Source organism: Zingiber officinale, chromosome 9B, assembly GCF_018446385.1.
Source record: "Zingiber officinale cultivar Zhangliang chromosome 9B, Zo_v1.1, whole genome shotgun sequence".
Classification (NCBI taxonomy): Eukaryota; Viridiplantae; Streptophyta; class Magnoliopsida; order Zingiberales; family Zingiberaceae; genus Zingiber; species Zingiber officinale.
This window is the reverse complement of record NC_056003.1, coordinates 33,516,644-33,538,150: the sequence shown is the minus strand read 5'-3', so window position 1 is coordinate 33,538,150 and position 21,507 is coordinate 33,516,644. Positions and strand designations below refer to the sequence as shown.

Here is a 21,507-nt window from a genome sequence, read left to right as displayed (position 1 = left end):
AATGGGTGTTTAGAAATAAATTAAGCGAAACTGGGAAAATTACTAGAAATAAAGCTAGGCTAGTTGCTAAGGGGTTTAGTCAAGTTGAAGGACTTGACTATGATGAAACTTATGCCCCGGTAGCTAGATTAGAGTCCATTAGAATGTTACTCAGTTATGCAACCCATAAAGGCTCCAGACTATATCAAATGGACGTCAAATATGCTTTTCTAAATGGATTGATAAAAGAAGAAGTCTATGTAGGCCAACCACTTGGATTTGAATGTCTAGAACACCCTGAATATGTCTTTAAATTAAAGAAAGTGTTATACGGACTTAAGCAAGCACCTAGGGTTTGGTATGAAAGATTAATCTCTTACCTAATATCTAAAGGATTTAACCAGTGTCAAATTGACCCAACCCGATTCGTTAAATTAATAAAAGAGGACATATTTATAGCCCAAATCTATGTAGATGATATAATTTTTGGCTCAACTAATTTAAAAATTTTAGAAGAATTTACAAACTTAATGGAACAAGAATTTGAAATGAGTTTAGTAGGAAAATTAACTTACCTTTTAGGATTGCAAATCAAACAAACAAATGAGGGAAATTATATTTATCAACAAAAATATACCAAAGAATTACTTAAAAAATTTGGGATGGGAAATACTAAAGAAATAAAAATACCCATGGCAGTTAACACTATTCTAGATGACGACCCAAATGGAAAACCAATTGACTTAAAATACTATAGGAGTGTCATAGGTAGCCTATTGTACTTAACTGCAAGTCAACCTGATATTTTATTTGCAGTGAGTATGTGTGTTAGATACCAAACCTGCGCTAAAGAATCTCATTTTACTCAAGTTAAAATAATCTTTAAATACCTTAAAGGAACAACAAATGTAGGAATTTGGTATCCTAGAACTAATAATTTTGAATTAATAGGGTATTCTAACTCAGATTATGCTGGATGCAAATTAGACCGCAAGAGCATAAGTGGTGGATGTCAACTACTAGGTCCATTACTTGTCAGTTGGTTTAGTAGAAAGTAACACTGTATTACTTTGTCTACAACTGAGTCAGAATATTTAGCCATAAGAGAATGTGTTTCCCAACTATTATGGATGATGCACACTTTAAAAGACTTTAACTTAAACCTTACAAATGTAAAAGTATTAATTGTCAATATTAGCTCAATTAACTTAATAAAAAATTCTGTGCATCATTCCAGAACCAAACACATTGAAATTAGGTACCACTTTATCAGGGATCATGTCACTAAATGAGACATTGAACTCAAATACATTGAGTCCAAATCTAATTTAGCTGACATATTTACCAAACTCCTCCCTGAAAGTGAGATTAGCAATCTACTTAGAAAATTAGGAATGTGTTTAATAGACTATGACTCTTAAATTACAGAAATTGTTTTCAAAAATAGTGCTTTCAAATTCTAGGATAAAATTTTTATTTAAAATCTTCCATTTCTAGAATTTTAAATCAGTTTTAGCCTTAGACTAGAACAACTTCTTAGAAAGCATGTTCCCCTAGGGCTAGTACTTGAGCATCTCACTAACACCCTAGGACTCCTTGTTTGTGATTGCCGAACATAGAAAGGGGTGAGATACATAGGTAAATTGCCTGGACTTAAGATGCTTATTTCAGTGCATCAACATAAGTCTGGGCATTAAATACCAAACAGATATTAATCAGGTTAAGTCATTCAGTTTAGTCAAACACTAACTGAATATAATTAGACTTAACTTGACTAACCAAGTGAAAGCTGTTATCCTCTAATAGTCAGTAAGTAGCTAACTAGTTAGACAGATTTTGTAATGTTAGGTTTAGGGGGAGGATTAATTATTTTTATACCTATTTTAAAATTAATTTTTGAAAAATATCTCCTTTTAAATATCTCCTTTTGAGAGTTAGAAAATTGGATTGTTTAAACCTATGTTTGAATATTGGCTTTATTTTCAAACTCTAAACTTTCCAAACTTAATTTTGAAATTCATACTTTTTAAACTTAGTTTTGAAAAATAAACTTTATCCGGATTTGTAACTTATATTTTTCATTTTGAAAATTATATTCTACTTAGTTTTAGAAACATATTTTTGGAAATTTATTTAAAACAAAATTGGGTTTGAAAATAGATTTTACTTAGTTGGATTTTACAAACTAAGTCTTGAGAAATAAAATCTTATTAGTTTTGAAAACTTGACTTGAAAATTGGACTTAACCCTAATATTTTTTGTAAAAAATGCTATATTTGAAAATTATGTTTTCAAATTGCAAAACTCTTTTCGAAAGATTAACTTACAAATTTTAAAGATAACTATCTTTAAGTCATATTCATTGCATTTTTATATATATATAATTTGTTCTGTGATGATTTTTTTTATGAATGTCAAAGGGGGAGGGTTAGGTAGTTTAAGTTAGTTAAACAACAAAATTTAAAATAAAGCTAACTTAACAACCTTTTTAACAACCTTATAAATGATTGTTTTTTCTTGCATATTTTTCACTAACTTAACCAGGTTGTCATTGCATCAAAAAGAGGGAGATTGTTGGTGCGATTAGCACTAACAGTCTAACTCAAGTTTTGATGAATGACAAAATAGGTTAAGTTAGTCTCATTGTTATCTAACACTCTGACCGAGTGTGCAGGAGAAGCCCAGACAGGTCGACAGGCTAACCTGATGTCTGGCACGAAGCCCAACTAGGTCGACGGGCCAACCGGATAGCTGACACAAAGTCCAAACGGGTTGATGGGCTGACCGGACGTTTGGCACAAAGTCCAGCTAGGTTGACGGGCTGATTGGATAGCTGGCACGAAGCCCAGACGGGTCGAAGGACTGACCGGATGTCTGGCAGGTAAGTGAAGGTAAGTCACTGAAGGAGAGTTATTGTGAGGACGCGTTCCTGGGAAGGGAACATTAGGCGTCAATCCGACTTAGATGCATTTCGGATATCTAAGTTGAGATCATGACTAGATTCCGGTCTCGAGGAGACGGGATCTAATTACTATCCTGTTTTGATCATAAACTATGCTAACATTATGTTTTGAATGATATTTTGCATTTGTACTTTGGACTAACATTTTCTTGCAGGGAAATGAAGTTGCTAGAAAATGGAGTCCGGGCGCCCGGAATGCAAGTTTTATCCACAACGTCACTTCGCCACGTGGAGCACCCTGGTTGGCTTTGCTACATCATATTCAGGGCACCCGAAAGGATCCAGGCACCCCAAACCTCCTATATAGAGAGGGTAAAGGCTGGAGCTAAAAACAACGAAACAACTCACGCTCTTTTGCGCTTCTGCGACGTTGCGAAGGCTCTCCGACAAAGCTCTGTTTTTCTGTCTTTTTATCTATTGTCGGTATTTTCTTTCTAGCATTTCTGTACCTAACTTTTTGTAATCAAATATTCGAATTGCTAGTGGATTGCCCAACGAAAGCACTCAACGAGTGCGAGTCTTGGAGTAGGAGTCGACAAAGGCTCCTAACCAAGTAAAAAAATGACTCTTGTTAGCGTTGCTTTATGCTTTTGCCTTTACTTTTTCACTGTGCGCTCTACGTTTTTTTTATCGCTATTCACCCCCCCCCCCTCCAGCGAATCTTTGATCCAACACAATGGTTTTGTCCTCTCCGAATTGCAGGTTGGTGAACTGGTTACGAAGTAAATCCCGTCTCGCGAGCTTGGCTTCGGATGTCCCTTCATGTAGCTCAAGGAACTTCTCCCAAAGTTCCTTTGCTGAGTTGTAAGTGTTGATCCGGTTGACGTCTTGTGGTGGAAGGACGCTGAGCAGATGAAACTCTGCTTTGTTGTTTGCCACGTAGTCGGCTTGTTCCTTTTTCATCCACTGGTATTCCTCCTTACCTTTGGGTGCTACAAAACTGAACTTCATTATTAAAATTAATTCAAAGTTGGTTTTAAAAAATATCTGCATTCGCTTTTTCCAGCTAGCGAATTTCTCTTCGAACTTCGGTGGGTATATGCTTGGTCCGACCATTGATTCGGTGCTTCGATCGGCGGTTAGTCCTCTTGAAGCATCCTTGCTCGGATACCACTTGTTGGGTCGCGTTGGCCGGCTAGAAGGGGGGTTGAATAGCCCTAAAAAAATATAAACACAAAATACCCTTCTCGGACTTATAACTTAAATACTTGCATAAAATTGAAAGCAATAAACTAAAAGAAGAGGCTCACAGACTTGACTTGGTTACAACCGGGGAGGTTGTTAATCCAAAGAATGAATTGCACACTAAAAATATCTCCTTCAGACGGAGAAGCCTCTTACAACAGTGAAAGCGTAAAAAGAAAAGCTAAACTAGAAATGGAAGCTCACAAGTGTTGTATTGCTAATTCTTGTTATGTTGAAAAGCTTCTGAACCAAGGTTGTATTTATAGCCTTAGTCGGGGCACCTGAAGGGTTCTAGGCACCTGGAAGGGGGATACAATTTTATCCCCTTCGCAACAGATCGCGGTTAAATGCGATCCTGTCAAAATCAGGTTCTGGGCGCCCGGAATCGTTCCGAGCGCCCGGACCACTAAAGTCAACTTAGTTGACTTTTGGTCCGGGCCCTCTGCTCCGGTGCTGCTTGTCTCGATCAGAGTCTTCCGCTCCGGCTCTGCTCGCTTGGGTGATTTCAGCCAATCGAAATAAAGACTCACCGGAATCTAATTTTGGCCTTCTCGAGCAACCTTCTGCTCCAGCTTCTTGTCCCTCGGAAACGGCGCGCAATTCCTTCTCATCCGCCCGCGTACTCTTCCGCAGCACCTCATCTCTAGGACGCACCGAGCCCGTCGGCTCTCTCCTGTGCCGTCCTTCTCACTAGCTGTGTTTTTTGCTCGACTCCCTATGCTCCTAAGCTCCTACACACTTAGACACAAGGTTAAAACACCACAGGACATAACTTAACTTTGTTGATCACATCAAAACAACCTTGGGGTTCCAACATGTACAGTAACAAAAATCATTGGGCAATCATTTGTATCATGCCAATCTATACCACAAAGCTGACAATAGAAACTAGAAAATTTTACAACATTAAATTGATTAAACCATTTATTATGAGCACCCATTTTACTTTATTAGAGAAAGATAAGAAAATGCAACAAAAGAGAACAAAAAAAAGAAATCTAGATTAATCACAGTGCTATCCAACTAATATTGATTGGTATAGTTCTCAGTAATAGTGCCAAAAATTTGATGTGGTGGCAAATCCGCAAGTGCACGAAGATATCGCCAAGTAAGAAAGATATCCATCCTGTGAGGACTTGAACTAAGTACTAGTCATAATTGTAAAATAGGTTATCTAGATAATCCAAGGTTTGTGTGTGTCACTAGAACAACGAAGGAAGCTAGAGTTGAGAGAGAGAGAGAGATGTAGAGAAGATCTTAGAAATTAGAGCAAAAATCAGTGAGATCACAGAGAAAAGACAGTAAGATCTTAATGAAAAGGCAGAGATGATCACATAAAGAAGGCAGAGTGATCACAGAAGGAAGATAAAGATATATAAATTAGAAAGCAGACATATCGTAGAAAGAAGTAGTGGTGAAGGCAATTTTAGTACTTCGGTTTCACTCAAATGATTGTAAGCATCTGATATATATCTTGCTTCCTGTCCTATATGGGTATTTATGTAGGTAGATCATCCTATGGTATCCAATGTGAACTTTTACTTCTACAATGGAGTATTAACCCTAATCATTGTCTACTTTCAAAAAAATCGTAATTAGTAATTGTAACCTAGAGGGGGCCCTGTCACTAGATCTCATGGCAGCTAATTAACTACTTTTCCTACTGCGTACAACAAATTAAGTTTGATCCATTAAGATCTATGGCAACCTAACTTCCTCGCGACATATCGGGTTGCACTTTCATATCAGACTCTCTGCGTCTAAATTTTCTATGGGTCGGAGGGTCGGATTCTCCTTTCAGTTCATCCCCAAACCCTCATGGGATATGAATATCATGTTTTTGGCATCGAGATCATGCTAATACGATAGATCCGGACAAAAAATATACATTTCATCAAATAAAAAATATACAAACATATAAATTAATCGAAAAATGTTCATATAACAAAAAGGCTAATCCCTACATCCTAAAATCATGATAACTACTCCATAACAAAAGAATTACAATCTAAAGACACTAATGAAAGCATTCACATATATCAAAACATAGAATAGAGATAAGAAATGTTTAGGGAGGATTCTCGGTATTTTTGGAGTGGTTCCCTTGCACTGGAGGTAGATGGATCGCTAAAGTGGATGAATATGATGCCTCTAGATTTTCCCCAAGAGGGGAAACCTCTCTCCCAAGGAGGGGGACGAAGTCCCCTCGTCTAAGCCTCTGAACCCAATGGGCGGATCCCCTTTTATAGGGGTTGGAATCAGAGATTCAGATCTATGAGGAATGACCTATGTCATTGGGTACGACCCGTGCCGCTGGGCACAGGTCGTGGCGAGGATACAGAGTCGAGCATGACCTGTGCCACTAGGCACAGATCATGGCGAGGCTACAAAGTAGAGCATAACCCCTGCCACTGGGCACGGGCCATCAATGTCGCGATCGCTGAGCAGGGCACAACCTGTACTATTGGGCATAAGTGACCGTGGCAAGGCTACAGAGTTGGGCACGACCTGTGCCGTGTAGGACGGGCCCCCGTGTCCGACTGTGGGGTCTTCTCCTCTTACTTTTTAACTCCCAATTTTACTCCGATTCACATTTCTGTCAATCAAAATAAGCAAAGAGCACTTTTCTGACTAAAAGCAACAAAAAAACACACACGGAGATAAAAGTATGAAATATATGTATATAAAATGGAATAACATATGTGTCAAATTACGACAAAAACTTATATAAAATGTATACATCAGTACTATCCTATGATTGAATTTAAAAGAGAACAAAACAATTCGTATGACTCGGGACATAATATCTATTTACAATGATAATTTTTTCTTACCTATCTTTTAAGTTTTGTTTTTCTAATTAAAGATTCAACATCTACAATATAATAAAAAAAAATCAATCTTTTTTTTATTTAGATTTTTTTATTGACATTAAGTATTTAATTTATACCAACTAATTGATAACCGATACGATTTTATAAAAATTTTATATTGATTATCAGAATAAATTGAGAAATACTTATAATGAATAGTCCATCAATCTAATATTTTTAGATTAACTATTTATTAAAAAAAATTATTTAGAAAGACACCAGGTGCACCATTGGCCCCGGGCAATGTCGTTTATCATAGTCTTGTATAAAAGTTGAAAAATATAGAAACACTTCATCTTCAATTTGATTTGATGAAATACTCATGTCTTACCTTTATTAAATATTGTCCCACCTACGTATACTAAATTGATGCATTTTAAATAAAATTGACATGATAACTTTTTATCCATATATGGACGTTTAATCGAGGATGGTCATTTGTTTAATTCGCCCATCGAATAAATTTAAAAATATAAATGGCTCTTTGTCCAATAGTCAACCTGTCATATTTTTTTATTCCTAACTGAGACGAACGGCCTACTTATCTTTCCTCATGTTTGCACATTGTATATGTCGATAAAATTGATGCTCTCAAATGTATCAATTATGGAACGTAAAACTAGTGTACAATGAAATATAAATTTGAAATGACCATGTCTTTTATAATGTGAGATATTCATTAAAATGTTTGATATACATTTTAATATTTAAATATAACATTTTTGAAAACAAAATATACATTTTAAGAGATATTTTAACATTAATATATTTTTAAATAATAATAATAAAATATTATAAGACATTTGGAAAAATGATGCTCAAGTCTTTGGGCCTGAAGAGGCCCAGATCTGACACTGCAACTATAAAAGGGGTGCATCGGGTTCGGATTACCAATAACAGGGTTTCCTGCCTCTCCTCCCTCTTTCTCGTATTACAATTACTTGCGATCGGAAGGCGGCGAGGGCAGGGCTATGGCGGCAGTGATATCCCTGGACGGCGTCCGCGACAAGAATGTGATGCAGTTGAAGAAGCTCAACACTGTCCTCTTCCCCGTCCACTACAACGATAAATACTACGCCGACGCCATTGCTTCTGCGGATTTCACCAAGCTCGGTTCGTCCTTTCATTCTTCTCCTTTATTTTCTTCAACTCCTCAATAGGATTTCTTTCCTTTCACACAAATCTATCGCATGCTATGAAATTGAAGCGACGAAAGGGATCCCCTCTATCGATAATAAATAGAAAGTTCTGTATCAACACGCACCACTTGTAGCAGTAGGTTAGGGAAATCCGTCATCCTCTATTTCTATTTTTTTATTTATTATTTTATGTTAACATCAGATTGGTTAGAGAAGAGTCTAAGAAGTTCTTGCAAAGCATGTGAGAGTTGTTTATAGATTAAGAATTTAAGATGATGGCATAAATTGAAAGTGTGTGGGTTGGCAACTGAAAGAGTGAGAGTGGATTGGAGCAATAGTGATGCATAGGCTCAGATGCATGAAGGGTTTCCATTCCACTGCGCATCATGTTAGGACACGGAAAGTGTGATTCGTTGAAGTAAGTTGGATTTAATATATTAACATGACTTTACTGAGATAGGAGATAACTCACTATCAGAACCTTTAGGTTGTCTTGGAAGATGGAAATCATGCATAAGAGAGTACTGAATCAATGCTGATGATTGATTAGAAATTAAAATAGCATGGTTGCCCAATTAATCTCTAAGATGCTTGGAAGGTGAACACACAATATCAAATATACACACATGCATTCTGAATGGTTGGTTGGCGAAGAAATTTACTGATTGTCTCATGCAATGGTGCCATTTCTTCTTTAAGGTTTGATTATCTTGAAATTTATTATGTTTTATGGTAATGTATTTTGGCATGTGCATGTACTGTCTTGCAATATGCCATCTAAATTGAAATTTATTATGCTAATCATGATTTAACAGATCTTATTTACTTGTCACTGAGAGCCAATGGAAATATGGGGGAAGAAAAAAATCATGCTAACACGGTAACTATTCACCTAAAATTTGTGAAATTCCAACATATTTATAGAACATTTAGCTTGATGTATTTTTTTCTCAGAAATAGTATCAACAAGTACATTTTTGGACAAGTTTGGGTAAATTCTAATAACTTTTCAAATATCATTTACAGTGACCTGTGTTTAGAAATGACTGTACCTGCTTAATAAGGTGAAATGAGTTTCTCCTGATAGTAAGTGATGAGTTAATATCAAAGGATTCTCAATCAGAAAGAATAGATGTTTGAGTCTTGAATTATTTAATTTGTTTTGGCCTTGCTGATTTATCGGAAATGCATTCTATTTATAAATATGGATCTCTTTAGAATGGTTGTATCAGTTGGGATTTAATTCAAAAAGTTGATACACCATCTTTAGCTATGCATTTGCTATTAGTATACTTATAGTGCATAAATAGGAATGCCAGGTTAAATCTAGTTGAGATTCATGGGTAGGGATGTAATATGTGATTATTCATAAACAGGACATCACTTGTTGACTCTTGACACATTTTTAGTCATAAGGAGATCATGATGTCTTTAATATCTAGATCAAAATTTATAATACAAACATGGCCATTTTGGTAGGTCATGTCTAAAATAGTGTAAGTAATGTAAAAAAGAATTTCTCCAAATCATATTTGACTTGAATCTAAAAAATTGATGCATTTTCAATTGCTTGTTGACATGGACTAAGTAATGCAAATCGATTTGAATATTGGATCTTAGACATATAAGAGGTTTGAATGAAATTTCTTTACAAATATTTTATCTCATTGTAGCATGCTCTTCATGTCATACAAACCAAAATATCATGGTTTAGCCTGTTAAACACATAAACATAATGCAATATAAGCAAAAATAAAATATGTGCATATCCAGAATCAATGAGAACATACCACAGAATCTGTTTAAATGTGGTGGTAGTCTAATTCAACCAAATATCTAGCTACCTGTGTGAACCTCCACTTGCTAAACATTTTACTATCTTCACTATGAGGTACTGCAGTTCCAGAACTTGGTGGTTAGACTTAGAAACAGTAAAAATCCATCTGGTTTGGTGTTGGGTTCTAATATATGGGGAGTTAATTTGGTTAGGTCATATGGCCAGATTTTTTGCCTGGTATCTAACCCATTGCTGTGCTGTGTAGATGAAATTAAGCAAAAATATGATTGAGCTCTTAGGACTTCTCATCAAACCAATTTCTGTTCATTCTTTGTAGATGAAATTAAGCAAAAATATGATTGAGCTCCTAGGACTTCTCATCAAACCTATTTTCTGTTCACTAGTTCACAAACACATGATGTGCTTATAATTCTGTGATTCTGTAGCTTATTTCAGCGATATCTGTGTTGGTTCAATTGCTTGCCGACTTGAGAAAATTGGAGGAGCTATGTCTGTTTACATTATGACCCTGGGTGTTTTGGCACCATACCGTGGACTTGGGATTGGTAAGTCTCGATTGCATATCTAATATCTTATAGTACACAATTTTATTAAAAATGTTCATTGTATTTTCCATCTTTTATTTCATGTTGTGGATATCTCAGCCTTTTTTTTTCATCACTTGCTTTTGAAAGTTGCAAGCAAGTATTGTAGTGGCCCGGTGCCAATTGATAAATAATCATGTGGGAATCAACTATATGAATCTTGTTTTGCTATTGATTTTGATATAGGTTTGTATCATCTGTTGTATTCAAGGTCATTTAAATCTCTTGTAAATGTACAAGTATTAGGTGAAATATAGAGTGACTCTAATACAACATAGAATAAAATGGTATCAAAGTTGAAAATAGTAGTTACGAGTGTGAGTGAACGAGACATGAACCACTAAGGAATCTTGGTAGAATGAGAAAGTACAATAGAAAGTGAAGGAAAAGAACCGTTTATAAGAAATTATATATTTGTAAAAACGAGGAAAACTTAATAAAATATACAATAACTAAAAAAGAGGGTAAGAAAGTAGTGAATGAAGCAAAAAATGAAATTTTGAACGATTGTATCAAAAAATTAGATACAATATAAGGAGAAAGAGACATTATAGAATAGCTAAAGTGAGAGAAGATCTTATCAAAATAAAATGTATTAAAGATGAATGCAATAGAGTACTTGTAAATGATGGAGAAATAAAAGAGAGGTGGAAGCGGTATTTTTATCAACTTTTTAATGAAGGTTTACGTGACCAACTTAGGTAATTTAAGTAGGTCAAATGAGTATAGAAATTTAAATTTTTATCGTATAATTCAAACTTCAGAAATAGAACAAGCCTTAAATGAGATGCACAATGGAAAAGTCGGTAGACCAGATGATCTTCCGATAGAGGTATGAAAGTGTCTAGGAAATAAGGTATTGAATGAGATAAAATTATTTAACAGGATATTATAAACGAAAAAATTGTCTAATCAATGGAAGGTAAGTACTTTATCTCCCTTATATAAGAACAAAGAGACGTATAAAATTGTGCAAACTATAAGGGTATTAAACTAATGAGTCGTATTATGAAACTTTAAAAAAGAATAATAGGAAAAAGATTAAGAAAGGAGATAATGGTGACCGAAAATCAATTTGGGTTCATACTTTGGAAGGTTGACAATAGAATTTATACATCTTCTTGGACAACTAATTGGAAAATATCGGGAGCAAAACAAGATGTATTCATTGACTTAGAAAAAAAGAGAAATTATATGAAGAATTATAGAAAAATGTGGTGTTAGCGTAACATATATTGGACTAATTAAGGATATGTATGAGGATGTAACGACAGAGTAAAAATTTCAGGCGGAGTAACAGAAGCATTTCCAATAAAGATAGGGTTACATCAAAGATCATCTTTAAGTCCCTATCTTTTTACACTAATTATAGACGAACTCACTACATATATTCAAGGCACAGTACCGTGGTGCATGTTGTTTGTAGATGATATTGTTTTGGTAGATGAAACATGTGAAGAAGTAAATGCTAAACTAGAATCTTGACGGGAAATATTAGAATGGAAAGGTTTTAGTATTAGTAGAATAAAGATAGAATATATGGAATTTAAGTTTAGCAAAATTAGATGTAATGAGATAATTGTTAAGATAGGAAATGACGAGTTGAACTTTAAATATTTAGGATCATTTTTGTAAAACGATATAGGGATTGAGAGAGATGTCTTAGCTAAAATACAAGCGAGATGGTTGAAATGGAGAAGAACGTTATGTTTTATGTGATCGTAAGGTACCTCTAAAACTTAAAAAAAATTCTATAAAATTATAGTTAGACCTGTTATATTATATGGAACTGGGCTATTACTCAACCACATGAGTAGAAGATGAGAATTACAGAGATGAAAATGTTAAGAAGGATATGTGAACATACAAGGATGGACAAAATAAAAATGAGAGCATTAGAGAGAAAGTCGGAGTTACATCTGTTGAAGGAAAACTCCTAGAGACACATTTATGACAAATAAATGTTCCAATTAGGCGATGTAAAACTATAACAAACACACGCATTAAACTAGGAATAGGAACACCAAAAAAGACTTGGTTAGCAATGATGAAAAGATAAAACAAGATAAAATTTATTTTAGTATAGATGATGATATAGTAGGGGATAAAGTCCAATGATGAAAAGGATCCATATAGTTGACCTCACTTAGTGGAATAAGGTTTGATTGGTGTTGTTGTTGTCGTAGCTCTTCAGATGGTTTCCTTTTAGTTTACACATTTTCTAATCGATTCTACTTATTTAATTCCAGAATGTCTTTAAATATGTCAATTAAATTGTCGATCTCATCCATGGATATTTCTCTTGAATCTCTACCTTATGGAATCAATCAAAATTAAAGGAAGAATAGACAATTTGCACTTGACCCTTTCGTAGGCATTACGTTTATCATAGTGATTGATAATGTATCAACACTAGCACAAACTCATGGCATATTTTAAACTTGAACATAAAAATTGGAGCCTGAAATTGTCTAACAATTTCTAAAATATTCATAAGCTATTCATGTTGCAATTTTCAAGATAATTTGCCATGTTGATTTGCACTGCATCATGACCAAGGAGCAACTGCAGCTGCTTTGGTGTTTGTCATCACGATATGTATAACTCAGCAATAGCTTTAGCCTGCTGGTCATTATAGATCTGAATATGAAATTCATTGAAGCCCATTATATGACAAATATACCTTTGCATGTATCGGTTTTTTCAGTGTTTTCATGCATCTAAGTGACAAACGTGTACATGTAATATGTCTAAGGTCGAATGATTGTCCTGTCAGATATTACCTTTTATAGTGAAAGGAATGCTCCTAATATATGATTAGTGTGGAGGCTTGACCATTGCTCAACTTATTTCGTTTCTAAACAGGCACAACATTGTTGAAACACGTGCTCGATTTGTCGGAGAAGAAGAACAATATCTCAAAGATATACCTGCATGTTCAGACAAATAACGAAGATGCAATTGCCTTCTATAAGAAATTTGGATTTGAAATTGTAGATACTATATACAATTACTATGCGAACATCAGCCCACCAGATTGTTATGTGCTAAGTAAGGAAGTCCATGCTAAGAAATGATCCTTAACAACTCAGTTATTCTGGACAACAGGACATATCCGCATCTAGACTTATTGAGATACTCAGTTTTTAGGGTTGTCATTTATGGTAGCACCACTCATCTATGTAAGTGTGTTGTTTTGCAAATTGCAAACAGAATTTAATGAGTTTTGCTGGTCAAGCGCAACGGAATGATTGGTAATGAGTATTGCAACTTTCAGATCTGCTCTTGTGAGTCTGATTTGTAGAACATGATATTCCAGTGTAAAATTTTTTTGGTAAAATGTTCAAGTATTTAGGATGGTTCTTTCTGGTTGCTCTACTGATCTATATGTATTTATTGGTGGTAAAATACTTAAATAAGAGAAGCAGACATAATTTCAGTAGGGATGGATGAATATTTTAAAGATTGGTTTTTAAGTGTGCATAAGTTGTATTTTGAACCTAATTGATAGTGAACCAATAGGGTAGACTGTTTATCTACAAAATGATTATTGATGAGTTGTAGATTTCTCTCCCATTGCCTTCAAACTTTAGCTCACCTTATTTTTATATATTATTTTTTCTGTGTTTTGAACCTCTAAAATCTAAAATCATTAAATCAATAGTTTGCTGTTATGTCAACTTTGATTTGATTGTATCCTAATTATTTTTCAGTTTAAATTTATAGCAGTTGGACTTGAGCTGAAGCATTATTATCATTTGTTAATAAAAATAGTTCACAGTTTTGATTTTTTCGGTAATTTACCAAATTACGCACTTAAATATCTTAATTGACCAAAAGGCGTATGTTACTTTGGTTTTTACCAAAGGGCGCATTTTTTCAAGTGCACTTCCCTTTTTATCCTTCTGACAAATTAAACCTTTTTTGTTGTCGTTTTCCTTTTCTCTCTCTTCTCTTTCCTATTATCTCTTTCATCAACGAAATGTAAGATTTAATTATTTTTTTGATAACATTTTAATACATTTAGAGAAGTTAAAATAAACAATGGATAGCATAGTTAAACTCCTTGCAACATCAGGAATCCACAGGAATTGAAATGGGTGTAATCTGAGGTCTCTAGGTCCATCAGTGGGTTTCGGTCAAAATCCACTGATAGACCTAGAGACCTTAGATTACACTCATTTCAGTTCCTGTGGATTCCTGATGTTGCAAGGAGTTTAACTATGCTATCCATTGTTTATTTTGACTTTTAAAAGGTGTTAAAATAGCAGAAGAAAAAATCAGCAAAAAGGCTCCAAATCAGGCCCACGTTGGGCCTGATATGGAACCATATCAGGCCCAACGTGGGCCTGATATGATTCCATATCAGGCCTAACGTGGAGCCTTTTTGCTGATTTTTTCTTCTCCTATTTTAACACCTTATAAAAGTCAAAATAAACAATGAATAGCATAGTTAAACTCCTTGCAACATCAGGAATCCACAGGAACTGAAATGGGTGTAATCTGAGGTCTCTAGGTCCATCAGTGGGTTTCGGTCAAAATCCACTGATGGACCTAGAGAGCTCCGATTGCACCCATTTCAGTTTCTATGGATTCCTGGTGTTGCAAGGAGTTCAAATATGCTATCCATTGTTTATTTTGACTTTTAAAAGATGTTAAAATAGCAGAAGAAAAAATCAGCAAAAAGGCTCCACGTTAGGCCTGATATGGAACCATATCAGGCCCAATGTGGATCTGATATGATTTTTCCTTGAGCTTCATACAATGTAGAGAAATTAATTTGATGATAGAAAACCAAGAGTTCTGTTAGTCCTATGATTTAATTGTCTTTTTCTCAAGCATGTTGTGCAAATTGATTCTCTGTTCCTCTGAACATTGTTTTATCAGTATATTGCAATATCTGCTAATACCTTTGCCTTAATACTGCATCATATCTTCTGTATTCTCAACATTACCCTCATGATTCACATTACAGATCATCCTTGGCTGCAGAATGTCAATAAGGCACCCAATGTAAATCTTGGTGAAACTGTTCGAGCAAGACTCCAGCAATTTTCAGTGATGAATAAATTTAAAAAGAAAGCTCTTAGGGTGAGAATATTTTCTTTCATGATTTCTTTCTGTGTGAATGTTTGACATTTGTCCAGCTGATTATTCCAAGACACACCTAGTATTATTATGTTCATTCTAAAACTGTGTTAATGCAGGTGATAGCTGAACACTTGTCTGTGGAGGAGATTGCCGACATAAAGGAAATGTTTGAGAATATGGATATCAACAAAAAAGGGCAGATAAATTTTGATGAGTTAAAGTATGATTTGCGCAAGCTCGGACACCAGGTTGCTGATTCAGATGTCAAAGCATTATTGGAAGCAGTAAGTTATTGCTGAAGATGCAATCTTTTTTTTTAAAGTAAAAAAAAAATTGACTGTGGGTTATGGCAATCACACCATTTCCATTGGCATTACACAATTATGGGGTGACAAGGGAAAACAAACACAAAGAATTAGGCACAAATTCAAGCCACAACCCTACTAGATCCATCAAGAAATTCATCAAGAGTTGCTGACCAAACAAGATCCAAAGATAGACCTATCAGCAATATACTGATAAAACAATGTTTAGAGGAACAGAGAATCAATTTGCACAACATGCTTGAGAAAAAGACAATTAAATCATAGGACTAACAGAACTTTGATTTTCTATCATCAAATTAATTTCTCTACATTGTATGAAGCTCAAGGAAAAATCATATCAGGTCCACATTGGGCCTGATATGGTTCCATATCAGGCCTAACGTGGACCCTTTTTGCTGATTTTTTCTTCTGCTATTTTAACATCTTTTAAAAGTCAAAATAAACAATGGATAGCATATTTGAACTCCTTGCAACACCAGAAATCCATAGAAACTGAAATGGGTGCAATCGGAGTTCTCTAGGTCCATCAGTGGGTTTTGACCGAAACCCACTAATGGACCTAGAGACCTCAGATTACACCCATTTCAGTTCCTGTGGATTCCTGATGTTGCAAGGAGTTTAACTATGCTATTCATTGTTTATTTTGACTTTTATAAGGTGTTAAAATAGGAAAAGAAAAAATCAGCAAAAAGGCTCCACGTTAGGCCTGATATGGAATCATATCAGGCCCACGTTGGGCCTGATTTGGAGCCTTTTTGCTAATTTTTTCTTCTGCTATTTTAACACCTTTTAAAAGTCAAAATAAACAATGGATAGCATAGTTAAACTCTTTGCAACATCAGGAATCCACAGGAATTGAAATGGGTGTAATCTGAGGTCTCTAGGTCCATTAGTGGGTTTTGACCGAAACCCACTGATGGACCTAGAGACCTTAGATTACACCCATTTCAGTTCCTGTGGATTCCTGATGTTGCAAGGAGTTTAAATATGTTATCCATTGTTTATTTTGACTTTTAAAAGATGTTAAAATAGCAGAAGAAAAAATCAGCAAAAAGGCTCCACGTTATCAAAAAAATGTATTAAAATGTTATCAAAAAAATAACTAAATCTTACATTTTGTTGATGAAAGAGGTAATAGGAAAGAGAAGAGAGAGAAAAGGAAAACGACAAAAAAAAGGTTTAATTTGTCAGAAGGATAAAAAGGGAAGTGCACTTGAAAAAATGCGCCCTTTGGTAAAAACCAAAGTAACATACGCCTTTTGGTCAATTAAGATATTTAAGTGCGTGATTTGGTAAATTGCCGTGATATTTTCAATCAATATACGTGGTACTCCTACCGTTTTCTCAAAAATTTTGTGACCGACTAAAGGAAACAGGGTGAGCTTGATTAGGGCCCGAATAGAAGAAGTACAACTTTGACACCCAAGTAAAAATTAAAAAAAAATATGCCCCGAGTAAGGCAAGTTAGGGGAAATTCAGAGCACCTTAGTTTAATCCCTAGCTGGAGCATGCTGAAGCGCTTAATTTGGAGAAAAAAATTATGTTGATGGATCCCACGGCTGAAGTATCTGGTTCAGAATCCGGACGACTCTACAATGGTAGAAAGAATTGTAGAGATCGGCCTGCCAGCAGACTGCTGTAGTGAAGGATTTAAATCTCTTTTAGATGGGCTAATACGTGATTAACTTACACAATAATTAGATGTAATTAGATGATCTAATGTTTTATACATGAAAGGGAGATATTAGATGTGGACTCAATATATAGATCAATTAATTTATTTCATTAACAATAATGAGTTGTTAATGAGTTATGAGCTGTGAATGGTCCTATAGGATGGACTCGATTATATAAGGAAATAAGTCTCTTAATACAGGTATCTTGAATCTTGGATTTAATTGAGCGTCTTCATCTTTTTTCCTCTCTCTCCCATTGAGAAGGATTATGGATTACCGCAAACTCCTATAGAAGATTATTCTGTACTAGTAGAAATTTTGGTGACAAGTAAAATCAATGACTCTTGTGTTAGATTCAAATTAGCCCATTGTTAACTATTATTTTGATTTTTACTTTTAGCCTTAAGAATGGATAATAATAGCTAGATCTTGTAATTGTTTTTCGACGATTTAGAAAATATGAATCATTTTGTATTTGATTCCATTGTGGAGCCTCGGATTGATGCATATTCGTCGAATTTAGTATGGATAGATTAGGATTCAACTTATAGATTAAGTTTTTCTCATTATCTGTGAAGAACACAATTGATGGCGCGATTTTAGGGTTTTTTGAGCTAAAAATCATGTTAAAAAAATCAAGTTTTCAGCTACCAATCGATTGGTGAGATTGATAAGTGTGAATTTGGGTACAGAATGCTCCCAAGTCGATTAGGAAGATCGATTAGTGTATACCAATCTAATGCTATAAATACCAATCCATTGGGAAGCCCAGAATTATGAACAAAAAGAGTCATAATCGATTAGGCAGATCGATTGGTGTATACCAATCTAATGCAATAAGTACCAATCCATTGGGAAGCCCAGAATTATGAACAAAAAGAGTCATAATCGATTAGGCAGATCGATTGATGTTCACCAATTGATTACTATGAAGACTAATCGATTGTTGAACCTTAGTTGTGTACAAAATAGTCTAAAATTGATTGAGCAATTTGATTGGTTAACACCAATCGATTGTCATGAGTACCAATCGATTGTTATTCGCTAGATTGTCTACATAAGGTTTCTGAATGGATCGATTGGTGTTCATCAATCGATTGTTGTGAGGTGCCAATCGATTGGTGTGGATGAATTCACAAACAGAAATCTTCTAAATCAATCAGGGAACTCAACTGTTGTTGAGCAGTCAATTGCAAAAGGTGGGCAATCAATTGATGTGCTATGAACTTGGCACATAAGGCGTATCAATTGATTGTAGCTTGAAGGCAATTGATTGATAACAGTATCAATCAATTAGTAACTGATTAACTGTGTTCCTAGTAGTTTTCTTGTATCTTTCTTCGCACTTGTTACTTAGTCGAGCTAATACTATTGCCAAAGCGAGAACCATTGGGGAGGCTAAGGGTATTTGTGTAGATTGATGTAAATTCATGCTAAGATGGTTGACTCAAAGGAAAATTATTCTTTATGCCGGATATATATTTAAGAAAGTTCATAAATCTAGTTTGACATCTAAGTTATACGTGTAGTGTGTCGGCCCAAAAGAAGGCGCACTATGTGGTTGATTAGGAGTATTATGAGTGATAATTGGAAGCATAAGAAAACTAAGGAGGCTTATACATAAAGTTAATCATGCGCATGATATGTTAGTCTAAAGGAAGACGTATTGTGTGGCAGATGAAGGAAGCTATAAGTTATTTAGAGAATACCAGTAGCAAATTGCATTTTAGTTCAAAGAATGTAATGTTGCACTAGGTATTTCATTCAATACCCATAAAGTTCATGTTTGTTGCATTTTGTTACTGCATAACTATAAAGATGCATGCTTTGTCTAGAAAATTGAACTATGTTCTTTGCTTTTATTTATGTAGTGTTTTCAATATCTGCTAATTTAAACAAATTCCCATGCTTATTGGCACAAACTTTGGATAATGAAAAAAAAGCATATTACAGTTTTATTAGGCTGCATGGATCTAGATGTTGTATTTAGGTATGATCGCCCTACACCTTTAACTAGTGATTGCACCGTATATCAAAAGGTGATTTATGACAAATGGAAGTAATCAAATCGGATTAGTCTGATGATTATGAAACTATCAATTCTGGAATCCATTAGTAATTTAATTACTGAGCATGAGGATGCTGAAACCTTTATTAAGGAGTTAGCAAACCTATTCATCTCAAATGAAAAGGTTGAGACTACTATACTTTTCATAAAGTTAGTGTTCATATGGTATAATGGAAAGGGTAGTATTATGGAGTACATCATGGAGATGTCAAAAATGATTATAAGGCTTAAGATACTAAAGTTGGAAATGTTTGAAAACGTCAAAATTGGAAATGTTACAATTCACTCCTTTTAAGATAAGTTGCAACACTCAAAATGAAAAGTAGATACTGAATGAGATTATAGCTTAGTGTGCACATGAAGAAAAGAGATTAAGGCACAACACATCTCACATTGCTCATTTTGTATTCTCATCTTAGTATTCGAACAAGAAGAAGAGAAAGGATAAAAGTAAGAGTAAGGATAAACAACTTATAGTGACATGAGCTTTAGGGCATAAGGTGCAAAAATAACAAGATCAGGTCCCAATTTGTTTCTTTTGTAAAAAGAAAGGTCATCTAAAGAATGATTGCCCGAGATATGTCAACTAATGTGTCAAAAAAGGTAAACTCAACTGTGTCAATTCAGAAGTTAATTTAGCTACAATACCTCATGACACTTGGTGAATAAATAAGAGTGCAACTATTCGTATAAGTGTAACTATGTGGAGTTGCCTAAGGAGGTGAATGTCATTAATGCTGAAAGATTCATCTATACGAGAATTGACAAGAAGGCGAAAGTTCAACCAATATGTGTTTTTAGAGTTTGTTTAGGAAACAATGTACTTTTGAATTTGGAAAATATATTTGTAGTATTATCATTTAGACGAAACTTAATTTCTATTTTATGTTTGGGCAAATCTGGATACAATTGTTCATTTGGAAATGAAAATTTTAGTATTTTTTTTGAAATTCTAATTTGTGTGGTACTGGTTCATTGATTGATAAACTATATAGATTAGACAATAAAATCCATACGGATAATATTGTAATATATAGTATAGTGCAAAGTGTAGTTTGACGAGTGAGAATTCATCTATATCATGATGTAAGCGTTTAGGGCACATCTCTAAATAATGCCTAGAAAAGTTAATGCCACTAGAAATTCTTGATTCCTTCAATGTGTCAGATTTTACAATCTATATTGAGTGTAATCAAGGGAAAAAATGATTAACAAAAGTAATAAAGGTTAAGACAAAGTAATGAAGTCTCAGAGCTAATACATACGAATATATGTGGACCATCTTGGATCAAAATAGATGAGAGGGGGAGGTCAATCTCGTTCATTTAGAAACTTCTCTTTTATTTTGTTAAAGCCAAATCAACGTAAAGTTGCAGTAGAATAAAGAAAAGACAAACATACAAAAACACAAGTTTTTTTTTTTACATGGTTCGTAGACAAGTGACTACTACTCCAAGTCTCATGATCCTTGATCCCTTTACGATGGAGAATCCACTAAAGTTCTTCTCTCTAAAAACTTTCAGAGAAGAAACAAACTCGCATAAATGAAAGATGAGAATAGTAACAAGACTACTATCTCCCTAAGTGAATGCAAGTAAAGTAAGAATATACCGACAAAAATATGATAGAAGATAGTGGAGGTTGTCAAAGAGCCTCTTGACATCATAGTATCAAGACTTGCACAAACAGAGCAATAAGAGAAGTATGAGTCAAACAAAGAATTGATAATCAGCCTCAGTCCTTGAAGCTTTTTTGGTCACTTCCAGTCGATTGAAAATCAACCAATCAACTGATCCTTTATCAGGCGATTGGTTCTAATTCTTTCC

General features: G+C 34.6%; 2 protein-coding genes across 2 annotated transcripts; both read left to right on the top strand.

The window, feature by feature from the left end:
• The first annotated feature begins 7,897 nt into the window (after positions 1–7,897).
• On the top strand, positions 7,898–13,883 carry LOC122025716 (probable N-acetyltransferase san). The gene is made up of 3 exons (XM_042584568.1): positions 7,898–8,112; positions 10,362–10,481; positions 13,386–13,883. Exons 1-3 carry the CDS (start codon positions 7,971–7,973, stop codon positions 13,595–13,597), a joined length of 474 nt encoding a protein of 157 aa, XP_042440502.1. The 5' UTR covers positions 7,898–7,970; the 3' UTR covers positions 13,598–13,883.
• A 1,581-nt stretch (positions 13,884–15,464) lies between these two features.
• LOC122025409 (calcium-dependent protein kinase 20-like) lies at positions 15,465–15,925 on the top strand. The gene is made up of 2 exons (XM_042584211.1): positions 15,465–15,611; positions 15,728–15,925. Exons 1-2 carry the CDS (start codon positions 15,480–15,482, stop codon positions 15,908–15,910), a joined length of 315 nt encoding a protein of 104 aa, XP_042440145.1. The 5' UTR covers positions 15,465–15,479; the 3' UTR covers positions 15,911–15,925.
• The last annotated feature ends 5,582 nt before the right edge of the window (positions 15,926–21,507 follow it).

What these genes read in the sequence shown, in the direction of transcription:
- LOC122025716 (XM_042584568.1), top strand. Translation starts at nt 7,971, where the DNA reads ATGGCGGCAGTGATATCCCTGGACGGCGTCCGCGACAAGAATGTGATG. An exon ending in TGCGGATTTCACCAAGCTCG is followed by an intron (nt 8,113 to 10,361) that starts GTTCGTCCTTTC and finishes GTGATTCTGTAG; the next exon opens with CTTATTTCAGCGATATCTGT. An exon ending in ATACCGTGGACTTGGGATTG is followed by an intron (nt 10,482 to 13,385) that starts GTAAGTCTCGAT and finishes GTTTCTAAACAG; the next exon opens with GCACAACATTGTTGAAACAC.
- LOC122025409 (XM_042584211.1), top strand. Translation starts at nt 15,480, where the DNA reads ATGATTCACATTACAGATCATCCTTGGCTGCAGAATGTCAATAAGGCA. An exon ending in TTAAAAAGAAAGCTCTTAGG is followed by an intron (nt 15,612 to 15,727) that starts GTGAGAATATTT and finishes GTGTTAATGCAG; the next exon opens with GTGATAGCTGAACACTTGTC.